The 19959-nt window shown below is 61.8% G+C and overlaps 2 protein-coding genes across 8 annotated transcripts; one reads left to right on the forward strand and one right to left on the reverse strand.

Annotated features, from left to right (window-relative positions):
- Positions 1-1305: 1305 nt before the first annotated feature.
- Positions 1306-15944, reverse strand: HGS (hepatocyte growth factor-regulated tyrosine kinase substrate). Of its 5 annotated transcripts, none has more exons than XM_025859787.2 (22): positions 15786-15944; positions 14215-14299; positions 13812-13887; positions 13341-13433; positions 11546-11669; positions 10278-10330; positions 9667-9735; positions 8858-8982; positions 7795-7873; positions 7630-7728; positions 7398-7499; positions 6784-6822; positions 6564-6707; positions 6404-6463; positions 5659-5866; positions 5109-5281; positions 4898-5038; positions 4636-4813; positions 2860-2993; positions 2665-2784; positions 2380-2469; positions 1306-2000 (listed from the first exon to the last, which is right to left on the reverse strand). In XM_025859787.2, the coding sequence occupies exons 1-22, from the start codon at positions 15820-15822 to the stop codon at positions 1890-1892; spliced, it is 2340 nt and encodes a 779-aa protein (XP_025715572.1). In that variant the 5' UTR covers positions 15823-15944; the 3' UTR covers positions 1306-1889. The 5 variants fall into 5 exon arrangements, with proteins under 5 accessions (XP_025715572.1, XP_025715571.1, XP_025715573.1 ...); XM_025859786.2 differs by having other exon boundaries at positions 5659-5869; XM_025859788.2 differs by lacking the exon at positions 15786-15944 and adding an exon at positions 15470-15609 and having other exon boundaries at positions 5659-5869.
- Positions 15945-16128: 184 nt separating this feature from the next.
- On the forward strand, positions 16129-18440 carry ARL16 (ARF like GTPase 16). Of its 3 annotated transcripts, none has more exons than XM_025859997.2 (5): positions 16132-16217; positions 16390-16574; positions 16938-17051; positions 17578-17693; positions 17849-18440. In XM_025859997.2, exons 1-5 carry the CDS (start codon positions 16157-16159, stop codon positions 18018-18020), a joined length of 648 nt encoding a protein of 215 aa, XP_025715782.1. In that variant the 5' UTR covers positions 16132-16156; the 3' UTR covers positions 18021-18440. The 3 variants fall into 3 exon arrangements, with proteins under 3 accessions (XP_025715784.1, XP_025715782.1, XP_025715783.1); XM_025859998.2 differs by having other exon boundaries at positions 16390-16448; XM_025859999.2 differs by lacking the exon at positions 16390-16574 and having other exon boundaries at positions 16129-16197.
- Positions 18441-19959: the final 1519 nt, after the last annotated feature.

Genomic DNA, 19959 nt, shown 5'->3' on the forward strand with positions numbered 1-19959 from the left:
AGCCCAGGAGGCCGCCGGGGAAACGAGTTGGAGAGGACGCTCTAGCCGCACCTCGCGCCGGCTTCCTCTCGCTCCCAGAGATTACCCACGGGACGGCGAGCCGCGCAGGCGCAGAAGCTCGTGGGTGGCGGCCGGGAGTCGGGGTCGCGGGCCTGGGGCCCCGTCCTCGCTAGGCGAACGAAGGCCGGAGAAGGCCGAGGCTCGGGGAGGCGGTCCCGGCCGGCGAGTAGTCCACCGGGGAGGACAGTGCAGTGACCCCCACTCCCCGACACCTGTCGAAGCCTCGCGCCGGCTGACGGGGGTTTCGGCTCGGGACGCCCTCCCCGGCCGCCCGCAGCCCGAGGTCACCCGGCGCCGAGAGCTCCCGCTGCCCTCTGGGCAGCCGTCTCCTCGGTTCCCTCCTCCCGCTGAAGGGTTGCCTCTCGCGCCAGCGCGGGAGCACGTTTTCTGTCGGTCCGTGCCGCCCCGGGAGCGAGGCCGCGTCCTGGGCCCGCGCGTCTGCGCGGTTGAACTCGGGATTCTCCGCTGACAGCGCGGCTGAGGGTTGTGATTGAGCCTGGAAGGGTCGAGTGATGGGGTCGTGGGCGGGAGGGCTAGCGTTTCGCCTGGGAGAAGAGAATTTGTAAGCCCGGGCTCTGTCCAGCTGCCTGAGTGCTCTGAAGTCCTGCCTGCCTCTCCGTCCAGCTCCCAAACGTTGTGCACGTGGGCGCCTCCGCGGCCCCTCTGACATCTGCCCTGAGGCTCCTGGGTCCCAGCTGGTTTTCTAAGAGCCAGGCACGGAGCAGCGCTTGTTACATCAAATCAAGAAGGCGAGCCGTCCTCTGCCCGGCAACCTCCTGCTGTCCTGGCCCTGCCTTCGGCCGGGCTCAGCCTCTCTGCCTAGTAAACTAGTCCATCTCTTCACAGAAGAGATCCAGCATTAGCTGGGATCACCTACGAGATATTTAAAGGGTGTGGAATGCTCTGAACTCTGGGTACGAGGGCTAAGGTACTTTCTTCCAGACTACAACTCTGACTGGTGTAGAGCCACACTCCTCCTTGGGCGCTGCGAGTCTTTGAGGAGTCAGGGCAGAGCAGGGCTGGACGGGGAGGCCTGCTGCGGGGCTCCCCAAGGGCACAGCTCCGTGGCGCTGTCTCAGGGGAGGATCAGATCTGCAGCTGCTGCCGGAGCAGTGCCCACCCCTCGACACTGACCGTGGAACCAGGCTTGGCTTGGGACAGGCTGGCCCACAGGCATGTGCCTACTCGCCCCTGTCCAGAGCTGCACCAGCTGCCCACCACCTTCCTTCTGTAGAGACACTCGGATACTTGTTGAAAGACATTTTATTATCAGTGTTCCGCTCCGTCTACTCGGGGCACTGGATGAGATGGCAGCTCAGAAGCAGAGAAGCTGGAGACAAGCCCCCACCCTCCCGTGAGGGCCAGGAGTGCATGCTGACCGCAGGGGGCCACGCCAGAGGGCTCTGGGAAGCACGCACACGAGTCAGACCACAGGCCGTGCGGTCTCCCGGGTGCAGATGGGGGGAGGCCCAGGCTGCACAGGAAGAGGGACCCCGCTCCAGCCAGCCCTCACAGGACCTGACACACGGGGCTTGAGGGCTCCCTCTCGGAGAGGATCCCTCCCTCCCACCCTCCGAGGCCCAGCCCTGGGGAAAGAAGTCCGAGACCAACTCAGGGAGATGGGGAGGAGGGTGTGGCCCGGGGGCACGAGGAGTCAGCGGGAGAGGACAGAGGGCGGGGGCCAGGGTGAAGGGCCACCCCCTGCACGCAGCAGGGACACTACATGGCTGTAAGAGGAGAGCGAGGCAGGAATACGACGCTAGTTAGAGACGGAGGCGGTGGTTCAGAGAACCGTAGTGTTGTTCTGGCTGGTGCGCTCCCGGCCGCGGTCAGTCAAACGAGATGAGCTGGGCTTCACTGCCCTGCGCCGGAAGGCCCTGTGCAGGTGGCGGCTGGGCCACGGGGGGTGGCTGTTGGGGGGGTCCCCCGGAGGGCGCCATCTGGGGGTAAGGCACAGGAACCATCAGTCCTCCTTCCCCAGACCCTGGCCTTCCCACCCTCCCCCAGTGGCTTCTCTCTATAGAACGCTCCACCCTGGTCTCAGCCCCAGGGCTCAGTCCTGGCAAAGCCCAGTCCACGCCAGGCCTCCGTCCTCCCAGCTTGTTGTGGGTTCCCTGTTCTCATCCTGCCCCAGCGGAGACCCCAGGAGTTCCCGACCAGTGTCCACGGGGTTGAGCACGTGTGTGGTCTGGACATCTGTGTGCATTGCTGCGTGTGTGCCGGCTGGGAAGCAGTCCTGGCCTGCACGGTCTCCTCCTCCCAGGACAGCCCCACCATCGTCCTCGAGCTGAGCTGCCGGCAGCCTTGGGAGGAGCTCACCTGCTGGTACACAGGCTGCTGCCCTGCGATGTAGGGCTGCTGGGGGGGTGGCAGAGGTGCGTCCTGGCTGGGGAGGGTGCTCATGAGACTCTGTGAAAAGAAGCGAACCCCACGTGAAGGAGCCCTGTATGCCAATAAAGGGGGGTGTTTCTGACTTGGAAAATCAAATGCCCACCAGCTAGGAGAGCCTCCCAGTGGGGAAGGGGGGATGGGCAGGAAGGGGCGGGGCCTGCCCAGCGCTCCCCCAGCCTCTTTTCCATGTGGACACCCCACGCGGTGTCTCACCTGCATGCTGTAAGGCTGGTAACCCATGGACACCGACTGAGTCCCCATGTAGCCCATGGCGCCGGACTGTGGAGGCTGGGACATGGCCGGGAGGCTCTGGGGGGCCTGGGAGGCCACGTTCTGTGGAGGGAAGCGTGTGATGGGAGAAGGGCTGCGGGCCCTCGCTGGGGAGGGGAGCCAACCCTGCCCGCCTACCTGATAACCCTGTGTCGGAGTAGGCTGGTAGGACGAGTAGGCTGGGCTGGCGGTGGGCCCGGTGGGGCCTTGGGGGGCTGCCTGCGCCCCGGTGGCCCCCGCTGGGTACATGTAGGCGCTCACCATGCTGGGATCTATGGAGGGAGAGGAGCAAGCTCACTACCCTGCAGGGTGACTTCTGGAACCAAGTTCACATTTCACATTCTCACAAAAGGAAAAAAACCCAACAAGGATAGGAGAGGAGCTCTAGTGCTGAATGCAATCAGAAGAAATGAACCAAACTATCGACGGGGTGTAAGAGGCCGGCACGGGAGGGGTGGGGGAAACGAGCTCTTGCACCTTCTGAAACTCAGGGACTGAAGACAGAGGACTACCAGACCTAGTGAGCCCAGTCAGGAGGACCTCTCCCCAGGGGCTCGGGCTGGCGTTCCTGAAACCACTTTCCGTGTACTCCAGGAACGAACAGAGCAGCCCATGTGGGGAGAATACAGGCATGGAGAGGGGAGGAAGCCCCGTGCCGTATCACTGAACCCAGGTCTGCCGTCCGCAGACGAGGCTTGTGCATGCGCGGCGGGCCCCAGATGCTGAACAACCCCCCACTCCCAGGACCAGCGGCTCCCTGGAGAGGGGCTGCCTCCAGGGCTGAGCAGCGACAATGTGAACACAGAATGGGGGTAGATGGCCCCGGAGCTGGCCACACCTGGGACCATCTGAGCCGTGAAACCAATTGTGAAATCTGAATAAAATGGGTCCACGTGGATGTAAACGACGAAAGAGTAAAGAAGTGTCTCCTTACAGTGGAAAGACAACTGACCAACAAGACGAACGAGATGATAAAGTCACTGGGTGACAAACGTTATGACAACCTCACACACGGAGGAGAAGGCTCTGAAGCCAGTGGGTGACAACTTGGGAGGAGCAAGGATGTGTGCAAGTCTCGTCCCCACTGAATGGTTGCTGACTGCCACGGGACAGCCAGGCCCTTGCAGGAACCCCGAGAGGCCGCCTGCGCGCCTCGGGCCAGCAGCCGGCTGTGCCTGCCTGCTGAGCACTCCAGCGACCAGGATGCACGGTCAAAACCCAGCCACAAAGACCAACCACGACCCAGCGAGGGCTGGTCTGCAAGATAGCAGGCCAGTGCTCTTTGAGGAGTCAGGGTTATGAACACAAAAGCAAAGAAAGAACATTCTAGATCAAAGATGAAAAGCAGCCAAACAGTTAAAGACAACAGCCATGGGGTTTCCTGTCTGCACAAGGGGTGTTACTGAGACTGTGTGGGAGAGCTGAACCCGGCCATCGGTGAGGTCACATGCTGTGACCGCGCTAGCAGCAAAGAGCATCATACCCGCCACCCGCTCTAAAAAGGTTCAGGGAGGGCGCCTGGGGAGCTGAGTCATTGGGCGTCTGCCTTCAGCTCAGGTCATGATCCCAGGGCCCTGGGATCGAGCCCCGCATCGGGCTCCCTGCTCAGCGGGAAGCCTGCTTCTCCCTCTCCCACTCCCCCTGCTTGTGTTCCCTCTCTCCCTCTCTCTGTCAAATAAAATCTTAAAAAATAAATAAATAAAAAGATTCAGGGAAAAAAGTCCACGTGTATGTGCGCACGCCTGCATGTACGGATAGAGAGTGCAAATGTAATGAAATATTGTTTGGGAAATCTAGAAAACCCTTTGTACTATTTAACTTTTCTGTAGAACTGAAATTACAGCAAAACAAAAACGAAGGAAAAAGTAGCAGTCTGGAGCTCATCTTGGTGGGCACCTGCGCCCGCCCCATTACCTGCTCCGGCCCCAGGCATGCTGGGGTAGGGGCTGCTGGTGGCGGGGGCCGGCTGGCTCATGTACACCGTGTGCATGGGGGAGCCCTCCACTGAGCCTGCGGGGCTGAAGGTGCCCGGGAAGCTTGTTGGGCCTGAGGGCTGGTACAGCACGCCCCCGGCCGCGGGCATGGCCTGGAGCTGGGGACAAAGAGAGACGGCGGTCAGGGCAGTCCTCGGTGGCTGCAGCCCCTGGCGAGGGGTGGGCCCGGGGTGGGTGCGTGCCTGGGCATAGGGCAGGGAGAAGGCGGGCATCTGGGCGCGCATCTGGATGGTCTGCTTCTGCTGCTCCAGGCGCAGCTGCCGCTCTTTCTCCTGCTCCTGCAGGCGCTGGATGGCCAGCTGCCGCTGCACCTCCAGGTACTCCTGTGGGCACAAGGCACCATCAGGGCTGTCCACGACGTCGGCACCCCCCAGGTGGGGCCGGCCACCACACCTGCTTTTTCTGCCGCATGATCTCCAGCTTCTGGGCCAGCTGGATCTGGCGCTGGCGCTCGGCTTCCTCAGCTGCCCGGCGAAGCTTCTCCCGGTGCTCCTCCCGCAGGGCGCTGAGCGCCCCCCGGGCATCGCGGATCTGCGCCAACTTGTCCTGCAGCCCCTCGTAGTATACTGTGCGGAGAGGGCAGCGCCAGGAGTGCGTGGCGTGGGAGGGAAGCACTGGCTGCCCAGTGCCGGGCTCTGGCCACCAGGCCTGCCTTGACCCAGCCAAGTGCCTGTCCGCAGGGCACGGCTGGCATCTGGGCTCCCAGGGTCAGGGCTGGGGGTGGGATTCTTCCTGGAGCTGATGGTCCTATGCTTAGTGGGACATTTCTCATCGCAGGGACCACCCCCCGTGTTGCCCGCGGCCCAGAGAGGGACTCTCGAGAAGCTGCTGCCTTCGGGGTAGTCCCACCCGAGGACCTTCTGCATGCCCACAGCGAGCAGCCAGCACACAGCGCTCACACGACACCACGCCGAGGGGCCCCCCCGTGCCCTGCGGCACCTACGCCTGCGCTCGTCCAGTTGGTTGAGCAGTTCCAGCAGCTGGGGGTGCATGCTGTTGATGGACTGGAAGAGGGACAGCACTGCCGAGTCATTGGTGATACTGCGGCCCCGCACGTGGTTGCTCTTCATGCGGTTGACGAAGGTGGTGACGGCATTCTGCAGGGCCTTCAGGAACTGCGCGTGGTTCTCCTCCGACTCCCCGTTCTGGTACTGCTGCTGGGGACAGGTGGGGGCTCTTGCGGAGCACTCCAGGCCCTGAGCTCTCAGCTTGCTGTGCAGGACTCGATCCTCCCAGTGGTGCTATGAGGGGGCACCCTTAGCACTCCCTCTGACAAATGCTAACACTGAGGCCCGAGGAGGCTTAACTCTTGCACGTGGGTGTGGTGCTGGCCAGGACAGAGCTGGCTGGAGCTCGGGCGGCCTGGCTCGCAGCCCCTCTGCCCCTACCCTGTAGGGGACCTGCCTCCCTGAAAGAGGCCTCAGTCTCTCGGTCCAATGACCAACAGAACCCAGAAGCCCCAGGACAGAACAAGGACTCATCCAGGTGATTCTGGGCTATGCCCTAGGATATTCCAATCCATTCTAGGCAGCAAGTGGCCAAGTTCTGGACCACAGCCAGCCAACCCAGAGATGTTCCATCGAGAGTTCTGGGCTGGAATGGCTTGCCCCTGGGAGGTCGCTGTGGGCAGGGCTCAGCCCCATCAGGAGAGCTGCCTGTGTGGGGCCCGTGAGGGAACCACAGCTTACCTCGCCGAAGGGGCCGCCGGAGGGAGCTATGGGCTGAGAGTCTGTCTCCGGGAGGGGAGACTGGAAGAGGAGAGAGAGGGTGAGGGAGTCATCCGGCCTATCCCAGGCCCCCCCACCTCCAACAGGCCTGTGGGCCACAGGAGTGCTAAGAGCAGTGCACCTCCAGCGCGTTGGCGGGGACTGCATGCCCCTCCACGGGCGGGGCGGCCGGCTCCGTCAGGGGCGCGGGTGCGGACGGGGTAGGGCTCTTGCGGGCCTCCTCCTGCTTTTTCTCCCAATAGTTCCGGTTGAGGTACCGGGCGAGCTGTGCACACAACAAGGGTCACTCGCAAGGGCCAGGGAGCAGCAAGGAAAAGCACTGCACGTGGGGGCACCCTCACCTCGGGGTCGATGTCCTCTGCCAGCGGCGCCGACGAAGTCTGGGGAGACACAGACCAGAGCAGCAGTGACCCATGGGCTCAAACACGTGCCCAGCTCCTCCCAGGCCGTCGCTCGGGAGGCTGGGACGCCACCATGGTGACAGTGGACCCCAGGCACTGGCCGGTCTGCCCAAGGGGTCCCCGGGGCTCTGTGACTGAACAAGGCGCAGGGCAGTATCCCGCCAGCCTTCCTAGCAACCACACCGCTGGTCCCAACGGTGGACTGTTCTTAGGCCCTCAGCCACCCAGCCCCACCCAGAGCACCGCAGAGCTCGCCATGATTTCCTAAACTTTCTGTCTCACCTGCCACCCACCACCTTATTTACAGAGAGGGCCAAGGCCAGAAAAAGGCAGGCTACCTTCGAGCCCAGGGTCTGCCCACCTCCTCTCACTCTGGGGAGGTCTCCAACCTTCCCAGCGTCATCTTCCCCGACAGAGGACCCCGACCTGGAGCGGAGGGCTGGGGAGGATCAGGCTGGACTTTGACCTTCATCAGCTTCATCAGGCCATCCCTTCTGGGGCAGCCCTCCCACCCTCCCACAGCGAAGCACGGCCCAGCCTGGGAGGGTGCTCACCACAGGCGAGGAGTACAGGCTGCCGGCCGGGGGCGCCGACGAGGCCACGGGCGCGGGCTCTGCCTTGGGGTACGTGGCAGCAGCATACGCTGACTTCTGTCTCTGCGGGAGAGGCAGCAAGGGTCCCAGTGCAGGTGGGCCGACCTACCACACCCCTCTGCCCTCCCCAAACATCTAGGGGCACCCCCCAAGCCCAGTGCCCCTGCACCGGGGGAGCCCCCCTCCAGCTCACCATCCTCTCCTTCTCCTCGGCTTCTGACTGTGACAGAGCCAGGGCCAGCTGCAGGTCCTCCTCCTCCTGCAGGGCCGTCTCATCCCGCTTGGGGGGCAACTAGGAACAGAAAGGCTGTGAGCAGGGCCTGGGGACGAGGCACCCCCAGGGACCCGGGGCGAGTACCTGGGATTGCTGTGACAGGGGGCTGGTCAGGTACTCCGGGGGCAGCTCCGTTGTGGACGACGCCTTTCCTTCTGCTTTCCTGGAGGCGAGAGGACACTGGGTGGCTGAGCACCATCCCCCGGCCCCCAGCATCCCCACGGAATGACGACAGTGGTGCCACAGGCCACACTCTGGAGAAAAACTGGCCCCTCGGACCAGCTCTGTCACCTCTGGGACGCGGGACCCCAGGCAGGTCACCTGGCCTAAGCCCCAGCCCCCTCTCCTGGAAATGAGGTTCGAACACGGGAAAGGAACTTTCCAGGGGAGCGGCCTGGAGGCACCACCTAACGGACGGATGAGCTCCCACTGCTGACACTGGGAGCCGGACAGCACGGGCCCCCAAAGCGGCCGCACGGAGCGGGACAGCCTCATCCCGGGAATCACACAACCTGACGAACCACAAGGCCTCAGACCCGAACCAAGGGGGGCACCACACCAGCCCAGGCCCTTGAGAACCGCCCATGTCGGGACAAAGAGGCTGCACGGAGATCTGGGTCACGGAGTGCAGGACGTGTGACAGCCACCTGCCCTGTGCTGGGGGCCTGGGCGGGTCTGACGGGGGCACCACTGCCGCAAGACGTGACCAGGACTCGCCGGAGCGGACGTCACGTGTCCTGGGCGGACGGCTCTGCTGTGCTCTCAGGAGGACACACTTCTTGGGAAACGCACACGGGGGCGGTTCGGGGACAGGGTACCTGCAGCTCACTCTCAGAGCTTCGGAATGAACAAGACATGCGGGAACACCAGTGCGGACGGGGAAGGGAGGCCACGCGCTTGAGCCCAATCGCCCACAAGGCCGTGTCAACACCGAGGGACCTGGGAGGAGGCCGCACCCTGCAGGCTCTGCTTCCCACACCTGCATCTTTTCTCTAAGTTTTACTTCCAAGTTAAAAAGTAGACAAACCAAAGAACAAACCCAAGCAACTGGCTGGCAGGTCCCAGTCCTGCTCCTGGACGGCCAGGAGAAGCAGCCCCGCTTCAGGGAGCACACCCGGGCCCCCAGGGCACCCAGCAGGGAACTCACTTGTTCAGCTGCTCATAGCAGGGCTCGCACACGCGCACCTCCTTCTCGATGCCAAACTTGGGGATGGTGGAGTACTTGGAGGAGCACTTGCCGCAGAAAATCTGACCACACGCCCGGCAGTGGTGCTGTGACATGGAGCGGGTCAGGGTGTGGCCTGGTGCTGGGCCGCTGACCCCTTGCGCCCACCCTGCCCACTACTGCCCGCTGCAGAGGGCGCCAGGCCGGGCCTCCCAGGGTGAGCAGAGGGCAGGCCTGGGAGGCCACAAAGACCCTAGGGAAATGGCACGTTTCCAGGTTCTCAACTGCAACCACCGTTTGGGGGGAAAAAACTCAAATTAAAAAGAAAAGTTCCTAAGAATCACACATGAGTTGCTGGGAGAGAAAAGGTTGTGCTGACAGTGGTCCAGTGAGTCTGCTCAGAAGCCCTGGCCTCAGCCTCCACCATCGTGGTCTGTGCTTCCGGAGGGAGAGACACAGTGGCTCGAGGGCCGGAGCGCACAGGCTGGTAGCCTCGAGAGGCAGCCAGGGGGCTGTGGGCCCAGGCAACACACACCCGAGCCTCCCACAGCCCCAAGCCTGCAGCATTCCTGTCCCCAGGGGGGCACAGCCGCGCCCAAGCTTCGTCGGACGGCACAGACCACCGGGCTTGGGACCCCTTGATGACCCCGCTCACCACGGAGCTGGGAGCTGGAACTGCTCCTTGCACCATGAGGCCACAGCCAAGAGAAAAAGGATCCTGAGTGGGTTCAGTGGCCTCCTGGGGACAGCCGGGGGTGGGGTGGAGTCAGCCCTGTGGCAGGTACACTCACCTTGCGTGTCACCACCCCAAACTGCACTCTGCAGCGGTGGCACTCCTCAGCATCCACCCAGTCGGGGGCCTGGGGGGCAGGAAGAGTCAGGATCACACGGCCCCCACCTTCCCGGCCAAGATCCCTGTTTCCCACGAAGGGGACAAGACCCCAGTGTGGGCTCAGGGGCTGAGGTCCCAGTCTATAGATGCGAGGCAGGAGCCCACCCCAAACAGACTCTCCTTTCTGACCCCCTGCAGCTCGGGGTCGGTATTTGTCTTAACTACACAAACCCGTCAGCCACAGCACAAAGGGACCTTGAGCTGCGTTCCAAATTGAGACCCCGGAGGCATGGCTGCACATCCCACACATGTTGTTTTTGAGACAAAATGGCAGCTCACCCACCGATGTTCCCTACAAGCTGGGACCCTGGGACTTCCCTTCTGCTTCCTCAAATCAGCCGAACTCCCGGGGCGCCCGGCCGGCTCGGTTGGAAGAGCCTGTGGCTCTCGAACTCGGGGTCGTGAGTTTGAGCCCCATGTTGGCTGTACAGATTACTTAGATAAACTTAAAAAAAAAAAAAAAAAAAAAAGCCACCAAAACCCTAGATGGGCCGCACCCCCCGAACTCACTCTCTCTGCGGCAAACATGGCATCACTCTCCTTGAACTCCGGGAAGACGTGTCCTGGAGAAAAGAGACCATGGTCACTACTGGTGCCACACTGGTATGCGGGGCCCTGACAGCCTCAGCTGTCCTTGCCCAGTCTGCCCCGAGACCTTCAGAAGCCACGTCCTAGCTCTGGGCAGCCACCTCCCCAAGCACACCCTCAAAAGGAGGCCCAGAGCCCCTGGGCAGCAAGCGCAGTGACCCGGCACCAGGCGAAGGCGTCCGGATGCGTGAGCTGGCCGCCCCATCCCAGAGCATGGGGCCAGGCCTCATTCGCACCACATCGAGGCCTCACAGATCTTCCCTGGACCTGCTGTCCGGCTCCTGGCCCCACACCCCAGCCAACTGTACCTCTCAGGACTCTTAAAACAGCTTCCCACGCTTTTTGGAGACACGGGTCCCTTGAGGATTCCATGAAGCTTCAGGCTGTCTCCCCAGGAAAGTGCGAACATACACCCGCCATCCCACGTCCAACGTCCAGGATTGAGGGCCTGAGGCCAGCTCACCGACATGGACAGAACCTTCACCACAGTCTCCACGGGGTCGGACCCACCCGTAGCCACCAGACGCCACCCCTGCTCCACACCTCATTTCAGGGCCTCCGCACAGGTGGGGGTTGACCCAGCACCCCCACAACTGCCCAGTGTGAGCACTACAGTCTGAGTCCACTGTCCTCGCCAAGCCCCAGCAGATCTGTGTGGCCGCTGTAGCAGCTAGGAGCACAGAGGAAGCCTTGAAAAGGTCCCCCCGCTGTCACAGCCCTGCTGCAGCCCTCCCAGGATTTCCCGCCGTCCTCGGGGTACCCTAGCTCCCGCTGAGCCACTCTGGCAGGCTGGCCCCTCCTGTGCCTTGTCCCTGGTCTGTGACGGCCCCGGGGCCTCGGAACAAAGTCCTCCACAGGATGCTGGCTTGTTTACACGTTCAGGTCTGGCACACGGGCTGCCTGCTCTCCAGGCCTCCTCCCACCCCTCGTGCTAAATCAGCCCCCAGGAGGCGAGGTCCCCTGGTTTTACTTCCTTCCGAGGACCCAACACTCCAGACTTAGCTCCTCTGCTCAGGCTTTTCACGTGTGTGTTCTCCACCACATGCCCCTGTCCTGCCCTGACTGGGCGTGAGGTCGGGAAAGGCAGCGGCTCCCGGGCCCTGAGCAGGCTCCCACTGCCGCCGGTCATGCAGTACGGTGCTATCCCCCTGCCCCGCACAGCGCGCACACACAGCCCCTGCCCAACGCACCTTCCACCTTCATGATCTGGTACGTGTCCTGGACCACCTTGTACTTGGGCTCGTTCCGGAAGGCGTGAGCCCAGGCCTGGATCAGATACAGAATCTTGTTTCGGACGTTTACTTCCACCTGCCTCTGCACAGAAAGGAGGAAGAAGGAGAACGGGAGACATGAAGGCCAGAGATGTCTCAGCATGAGGAAGCCGCAGGAAGACCGCAGCACTCTGAGCACGTGGGGCAGGCAGAGGCAGGGAGGGCCCCCCACGTGGGGCACCGGGGCCACGCATGGACCCATTACCCAGGCGCAGCCCTCCTCCATGAAGCCCGGTCCCCGAGGACAAACTTGTCACAGCGGTGTGCCCACTCAGGGCCTGACTTTTCTTTAATGCCTTGGGAAAAACTGGGGAAGCCCCGAAGCCCGGTTCCCCAGGCCCACTACCCTATAACCACCTGCTTCTTCCTTCCCTGCCCCCAGGAGCTTAGTCAGTGTCAGGGGCCCCTGAGTCTGTAAGCCGGTGTGGCTCTGGCAAATGCCAGGATCTATCAGGTAGTGCCCACCAGACCCACGCTGAGGGAGCAGATGTGCAGCTGGCCGCCTTTCCTCTGGTCACGGCCAGCCTCGGTGGGCGGGGGCAGGGGGGCGAGGGGGCGGCCGCTCCAGGAGCTGCCCCACATGCAGAGCCACCACTTCTGCCAGCTTAGAGCATCGTCAGTCACATTCCTAGAGCTTTCCTGGGGATGCTCAGGAAGACAGCAGGATGAGAAAGCTACCCTGTGGAGATGCCAACTAGACTCACCCACTAGGCTTCTGGTTCTTTCCTGTAATCCGTGTCCTATCGTGACCCTCTCTCTCCAAGGGGGGACTAACTGGCTTAGACCACATGCAGCACAAACAGGACACAATCGCTGGATATGAGAAGTGAAGGATCTGACTCCTCTGCTCTTTCAGCCTGGATGCAGGGTCCCCAGTCAGGGCCCAGCTCGGGTCCCAGGGGGGCTCTCAGCCATGTGAGGCCACGGACACCCACACAGGCCAGGAAGCTGTGGCCCCGCCCCCCAATGTAGCAGAGACAGTGTCTGGGGCTCCGCTCCTCGGCCACCACCCCGGTTGCCTCACCCCTGTGGGACGGGTGCACCCCGTACCACCCTCTCTGCATCACACAACCTGCTGGTGTCACCACCCACATCACAATCCCTGCAGGTGGGCAGCGCCAGCCTGTGGGGCCGTGGACGGTGGCCTGTGCAGCATTATTTCTCGGGGCTCTGGAGGACTGGCCCCCCTCTACAAAAGGAGGGTGTGAAACCCACTCCCCAAGGTGTCCCTGCTGTGCCGTGTTCCCCCAACCTCCCTCCATAAACATGTCAGACTCACACATCTCCCGGCTCAGAATCCTGGCTCTGCATGTGGGACCCACCCAGCCGCCCTTCGGGGCTCCCCCCAGGCCTCTGCCCACACCCTCTGCTCACAGCCACTCGCACACGCACAGCTCCTCCCCCTCCTTCTCCACAACCTGGTGAGACTCCAAGCCCTGCCCCTGGGAAGCCTTCCCTGACCCCCCGAGAAGAGCAGGGTCTCCTCTGCGTCCCCAGCACAGCACTCCGGTTTGCTTCTGGTAAAGCCCCGACGTCATCGAGCTGGGATTCGGGAGGTTCGGGGACCACCAACACCCACCTTCCTGTGCTCGTTCTGCCTGGTCCTGCCACTGCCTCTGGGGCCAGCAGAGCCCCAAAAAGGCACAGGCACAGCCTCGGGGTAACTGTGCCCTCCCCACTGTCTGGGCCTCACTGCCTCCCCCCAAGGGCCCACCTTCAGCAGCTCCTTCAGCTCCTCCATGGTCTGCTTGTTGGCCACCTCATCGTGGACAGTCTGGCCGCAGTTCTTCACCACAGACTCCATGACCTGCAGGACCCAAGGAAGGGAAGTCTTGAGCCCCTGGTTTGGCCAGGGCTAACCTGCCTTGGACAGGCCCCTCGGGCAACCTAGCCCATCAGGAGAGTCCCCGTGGCAGCTCTAAGTCAGGATGCAACCAGCGCTGTACGTGCTCCTTCTTCTTCTAACTCCATTTCTTACCACCAGGGACAGAGACCAGAGTCAACCTCAGGGCCCTGAGTCTGTAGCTTCAGGTGGGGCAGCTGAGGCACTGCCCTCCATCAGGGCTGCTCCTACCTGCCCTCACACCCCAGGCAGGTGGGCAAGGCCCCAGGGTCACGCTGTCTCTGCCATCTGGACACTGGGGCAGCGACCCTTGAGGTGGCCAGAGTGCAGGGATCTAGTTACCTCCAGGGCGTACAATGCCACGTGAGGATTCTTGTCGTTGACTTTCTTTTTGATGGCACTCACGGCATATTTGGCTCTGAAAAAAGAAATATTGGTAAAAGAGAAAAAAAAAACATTACATTAAAAGCGAAGCTGAGAAAACCTCTGCCACCCTCTGGTCTTCAAAATCCCCAAGCAGATGTTAAGTACCTCCGAGCAGTGCAGAGGAACACTTTCCCTGTCCCCAGATCCCCAAAACCCCGGCGTGAGGACCGCTCAGTTCTCCCCCTAAGGCCTAATGTGGTCGACGTCCATCAGGGCAGGATACCGCGGGATCCTAGAGCATCAGTGGGCACCAAGGAAGCCGGGAGTGCCATGCTGCCACCCCCCTGCTTCTGAGCAGGCACAGACCCTCCTCACTTACTGTGTGTCCCCCTGACGGATGAGGTCACAGATCTGCAGGATGGACTCCCAGTCGGTCTCCAGCAGAAGCTGGCTGGTTGCTTTGTCTACGGCAAAAACACACCATTACTGGGGCCCGTCCTCTGTGATTCCCTGGTTGGCCCCACAGCTCAGCAACATTCCCATTTAAAACATTTGGATTGAACGGAAAACCCCATGAAAATCCTCTTGATGCCCAATAATCATGAGAGTACTATCCTTTCCAGAAAGGCAAACAGTTTAGAAAATACTAACAGCAGCTACCCGCTGCGCACTCGATCCAGACACTTTACGTGATCACCGAGTTCTTAAACCACCTCCTGAGCAACGTCCTATTCCTGTCGTCTTTACGACAAAGACGGTGAAGCGGAGCAGTGAGGTCGCTGCCAAAGTCACACAGCTTGCCGGGCCAAGCCAGGCGGGGTTTCACACTACACTCTGCCACCTCGTCCCTGAGTCCCTGGTTTTCCCCACGTTTAACCTGTCCGATGAGATCTCAGCGGGGGCAAGGCTGGAGAAGAGCAGCCTGGACTCCAGTCTTCTGCTCTAAGTGTTCTGTGGGATGAAGCCAGGAACGACCTCCAAGAAACATTCTTCCAATAACACCCGTGCTCTCTGTACGTCACAGCTGCCTCACACACACAATATGCTCTGCTCCCCCAGCCATGCCGGCTCTCCTCCCTGGAGACACACGGGGGGTCTAATAAGGTGTATCCACGCATAGTGCTGATCTGGTAGTAGCTTCCGGATTGATCTTTGGAGGGCTGAACCACCCCTCGGCATGCATGTTCTCAGAACAAGGAAGGTGCCTCATATGAGGTCTCCTCCAAAACCACATTCAAGGAAAAAGCAGGGCAGGCTCAAACCGACCACTGGAGCACCCCGAGCACCCACCCCAAACACAGAGCCCACCCAGTAGCACTGGGGGTGGAGGACATGCCCATAAACATCCACCTTTCTTTTACTAAAGTTGGTGGCCTCCAGAAAGCCCAGAAAGCATCAGCTATCCACCTCTGACAAACAGAAAAACCACCTCCCTAAACCCCCGGGGCCTTCCCGGAGCCCAGTTGGGGACACAGGGCTGGCCTGCCTCCCCCGGAAGCAGCGCTCAAAGAGCCTGGCAGGTCCCCGGGAGGACACTACTGGTTCCACCCTTTGGAGCCCAGAGTTTGGGGCACCCTCAGTTCCCCTGCAACCTAGAGCTTTTTTGGGGGAGGGGGTCTATTTGACTAGGTCACCCGTTTCCGTGACTCAGGACTCGTGGCTCAGTCAGATGCTTGTGGCTCCGGGGGCCGATCCTTTCCCTGGGGACCTGCCCGCCCCGGCACAGGAGCAGAGCCTCGAGCACGGTCGCCGTGAGCGCGGGCCCTGCCCCTCCGCGGACCCTCACCCACTCGGGTCGGAGCCCGCGCCCAGCGCCCCGGACTGCCAGGTCCCCACACCGCCGGCGCGCCCACCCACACCCCGGGCCCCCGGGCCCGGGTCGCTCCGCGGCCGCCCCCCGGCTCCGCTCCCGGGACGCTGGCCAGCCGCGAGGGGCGGGGGCCGCGTTACCTAGGAGACGCTCGAAGGTGCCGCTGCCGCGCCCCATGGCGACCCCGGACCCCGACCCGACGCCGCTGCGCTCTCCGCTGCGAACCGGCGCGCCCCCGACTTCCGCTTCCGCCTTTCCCTCGGGCTCGCGCACGCGCGCGTCGCCGGGCCGGGCCGGGCCGGGCCGCGAGCCGCGAGCCGCGAGCCGCGAGGAGGCGGGCTTTTCCACTCGTCCCAGACTCTGTGCGCCGATTGGGCTGCAGGCTGCACATTTTGCGGCGGTGAGCGCCGAGAACCAATGAACAGCTCGGACGTGACCCTGTCCAATGAGAGCGGGGTGGAGGGCGGGACTTGCGCCGAGCTACGGGTGCCGGGTGGAGTCGGGAGCCGTGATGTGTCTCCTGCTGGGGGCCTCGGGCGTCGGGAAGACGCTGTTGGTGAAAAGATTGCTGAATATCCTTCCGCGCCGGGCGGGGGGGCAGGGGACCGGTGCGGGCGTCGGGATGCTCCCGGGGGAGCGGGGCTGGGGTCCCGGGGGCGGGGTGCTGGGTGTGCCGGGCGTGCCGGGCGGGTCTGGCCGCCGCCCGCGTTCTCCGCCCGCCTCGGGATCCTTGACTGCCCGCACAGCTGAGCTCTGGGGACGGGAAGGGCGATCTGGGCGATCCTCCCCCGACGCGGCCCACGGTAGGCCGCCCCTCTCCCGCAGGCTTAGCAGAAGCGGGTACCTTTTACGGTTTGCAAAGCGCTTTGGGTTGTTTTAAGTGGAAGCTGGAGTGCGGCGGGTCCGTGTGTGAATGCAACCCTCGGGAGGTGAGCGGGGTGTCACGGGAAGGAGCCTGCCTCCTGGGACAGAGCTGCGGTGGCCGTGGGTGCGTGACAGGGGCCCCGAGCCGCCCGCCCCTCACGCTCTTCACCCAGCTTTCTCTGGTCGCCCCAGAGGCGAATCCCACTGATGGGTGTTGGAGCTGCGGCCACAGCCAGCTCTGAGGGTTAGGGTGTGGACCTTTGGAAGCCACTTTAGCCTTCTGTGCTTAGCGTTGTGCTTTAGGGTCTAAGCCCTTGAGAACGGGCGTATTGGGGTTTAGATCGGTGTAAAGGACGGTGCACGTTCCTCTCCAGGAGCTCCCAGTGGGGAAGAGCTTGTGTCCTTAATGCGTCCTGGTTTTTTCACAGGTGGGCACTGACCTTACTGACATCGTGGTCCCAAGAAAGATTACCATCCGGGAGCTGGGGGGGTGCATGGGCCCCATCTGGCCCAGCTACTATGGAAATTGCCGTTCTCTCCTGGTAGGTCATGGTCCCATGAACTTGTTTAGGGTCGTGTAGTGCTGGACCTCACTCCGTAGAGGCTGGAGTTTGGGTTCCTGGGCTAGTCAGGGACTTCCTTTTGAGAATCCAGCTTGATCCCTAGTGCTCCTGTTCCAGAGCTGACGTGAAAGCTCATGCGGGGCTCCCGACAGAAGTATTTCTTCTCTGCCAGTAATGTGCTTGCTTTCTGAGATGTTCTCACGCGTGGGTTCTTACGCTTGACTTCTCCGTACCTTGTCCCATCCTAGCAAGGCCTGTGCCCCAAGGCCCAGGACCCTTCCTGGGAGCACGGATGGCCATGCCAGCAGAGACCCGTGTGGGTGGAAACAAGTGACAGCAGGTCACTCTCGTGCAGCTCATTTCCCTTTACTTCTGCTGACCCCAAAGTCCTTTGTTTCAAAGTCACTGTGCTGTTCTGAGCCAGGTCATGATATCCAAGGAAGGGGGTCTGGGAAGGACTGTCTCCCTCACAGGTGGCACTGGTCTGCATTTTCTTCTTCCCTAGTTCATGATGGATGCGGCTAACCCCACTCAGCTGTCTGCTTCCTGCGTGCAACTCCTGGGTCTCCTTTCTGCGGAAGGACTAGCAGAAGCGTCGGTCTTGATACTCTTTAATAAAATGTACGGGTTTGTCATCCTGGAGGAGTGTGGGGGTGCTCCCCCCCACGAGGAGCTCCCTGGAGCGTAGCCGGGAGGGTGGTTCATGGGGGGGGGTCCAGTGGGGGTTGGGATGGCTTGTGGTAGCCCACCTTGACAGGGCGCTTCTTCCACTGTAGTGATATGCCCTGTTACATGACCGTGGAGGAGATGAAGTCCTTGATCAGACTCCCAGACATCATTGCCTGTGCCAAGCAGAGCATCAGCACAGTGGCAGTCAGCGCTCACAAGGGCACCGGCCTGGCGGAGGTGCTGCACTGGCTCCAGGACACCCAGGGGACTGACAGCTGACAGCTGACCCGCGGGAGGAGACCGTGACGGGCCGGCTCTGTGGAGGGGCCGGAGAGCCGCCCTCTTGGCCTGCAGAGATCTGTTCTCATCAGGGACAGGATGACCCAGCACAAGCCTAGGGGATGGGCTCCTGGCCTGAGTTGCCGTGACGGGTAAACTGAGGAACCCCGGTTACAGAAACTCCTGACAGCTGGCCTCTGAATGAAAGATCATCCCCAGGGCTGGGAGAAGACGACAGGCTTGCAGGGTGGTTGGGCGACCTGCTCCCATCCCGGGATGTATTTCCTTCCCACAGGTGTTTGGACTGCACAGCCCCACAGACTCGGTCTCTCTGTAGAGTTTCTGACAGGCTGACGATGTGACCCCCACTGTATGAGGCCGTTGTCATGGAAAGAACTGAGCCTGGAGTCAGAACGAGAACGGTGTTTTCATTAGGTCATCTGCTTAGTGCACGTTCATGGCCGAGGAGGGCATAGGGGTCCCGCAGGTAGGCGAGAGTGGGGGCGGCTCTGATAGAGTGCAGGAGGTCCTGGCAAGCTCACCCTGATTTCAGCTGAGGGGGCTTGCGGGAGGACAGGGTGTATTCGTGTCCTAGGGCCTCCGTAACAAATTGCCACTTGGCTTAAAACAACCCAAACTTACGCTCAAAGTTCCAGAGGTCAAAAAACTGATAGAAAGTTGTCAGCAGGGTTGGTTCCTCCTGGAGGCTCCGAGGGAGGATGCATTCCTTGCTTCTTTTCTGGCTTCTAGTGGCTGCTGGTACTTCTCGCTGTAACTTGGCTTGTGACTCACAAAACTAAACCCATCTCTGTCTTCATGTGGCTTTCTCTCCTTATCGGGACACCTGTCGCTGGATTCAGGGCCCACCCTAAATCCAGGATGATCTTGAGATCCCTAATTACATCTGCAAAGACCCTTTTTGGAAAAACGGGCATGCTTGCATGTTCCCAGGGTACAGGGAGAGGTCTGTGTGGGGCTACTGTTCAGCTTGCTGCAGTCGGTTAAGAAGCCCTGTACACCCGGGTGTGGTTGTGTTTTCTGCAAGCGGCTTTCTCCATCTCAGCTGGCAGTTGAGGCTAGTTAGGCTGTGAAGGACCGCCAGACATCTGTGCTCTCCCGGCGTGTAGCGCGGCAGCCTGGCCTCAGCCGCGGGGTTTCCAGTTGGCCCCATTGTTGCGGGGGGGGGGTGTTCACGTGGGGGTCGTAAATGATGCCTCAGCAAAGCTCTCGCACAGTCTGCAGGGCCACGGGGGCTCCAGCCCACCCCCCGACCCTGTGGACGCGCTCCTCTGTGGGAGGGTCACGCAGCCACGGATGCGAGCGGCCTCCACCCCAGGGGTGCAGTCCTTGTGGATCTCACACAACTTGGCACCCCGCGTGACGGCTGCCCTCCGCCCCCCGCTTCAGAAAACTTCAACACAGTGCGCACTGAGCAGACAGGCACCTGGCTCCGTCTCTGGGGGTGGCCCCCAGCGCGGGGCTCCTCTCAGATTTGGGCCTGGTGACATCTCATGGTTAAGGCAGCCTGAGCCGGGTTGGTGAGCTCTCGGGACACTCTGACAGGCCCGAGGTGATTTCATCCTCCATGTGAGCGATGAACCTGGTTTTGAAAGGCAAACCCTCCAGCCACGGTGCACTTCCACCTTCCTGCTTTCGTGCCACGCTCGGCCGTGGGCCCAGGAGCATATGGGTGTTTCTCAGGGACTGCGTTCACCCCGGTCTTGCCGTCCTGCCCACATCCTGGAATCCTACTGCGGGAAGGGTGCCGCGCCACCCCACTGGCACCTGTGATGTGCCACCACAGTGGCAGCCAGCGTCCCGAGCACCTATGCGGGGCACAGGGCCTCTACCACACACAAACACCCCTGAGACGCTAGCCCTGGTCACAAACACAGCTTCAACTCAATTTTTTTTTCTACTTTCTTTTTTTTTTTTTTTA

This window comes from Callorhinus ursinus, unplaced genomic scaffold (genome assembly GCF_003265705.2).
Source record: "Callorhinus ursinus isolate GAN/ISIS: 27379988/994484 unplaced genomic scaffold, GSC_fseal_2.0 scaffold68, whole genome shotgun sequence".
In the NCBI taxonomy this organism is placed as follows: Eukaryota; Metazoa; Chordata; class Mammalia; order Carnivora; family Otariidae; genus Callorhinus; species Callorhinus ursinus.

Excerpts from the sequence above, each read along its gene's own strand:
- ARL16 (XM_025859997.2), top strand. The coding sequence starts at position 16,157 with ATGTGTCTCCTGCTGGGGGCCTCGGGCGTCGGGAAGACGCTGTTGGTG. Across the intron at positions 17,052-17,577 it reads GAAATTGCCGTTCTCTCCTG|TTCATGATGGATGCGGCTAA; the intron begins GTAGGTCATGGT and ends CTTCTTCCCTAG. Across the intron at positions 17,694-17,848 it reads TTGATACTCTTTAATAAAAT|TGATATGCCCTGTTACATGA; the intron begins GTACGGGTTTGT and ends CTTCCACTGTAG.
- HGS (XM_025859786.2), bottom strand. The coding sequence starts at position 15,822 with ATGGGGCGCGGCAGCGGCACCTTCGAGCGTCTCCTAG. Across the intron at positions 13,434-13,811 it reads TGGCATTGTACGCCCTGGAG|GTCATGGAGTCTGTGGTGAA; the intron begins GTAACTAGATCC and ends TGGGTCCTGCAG. Across the intron at positions 10,331-11,545 it reads CCAGATCATGAAGGTGGAAG|GACACGTCTTCCCGGAGTTC; the intron begins GTGCGTTGGGCA and ends TCTTTTCTCCAG.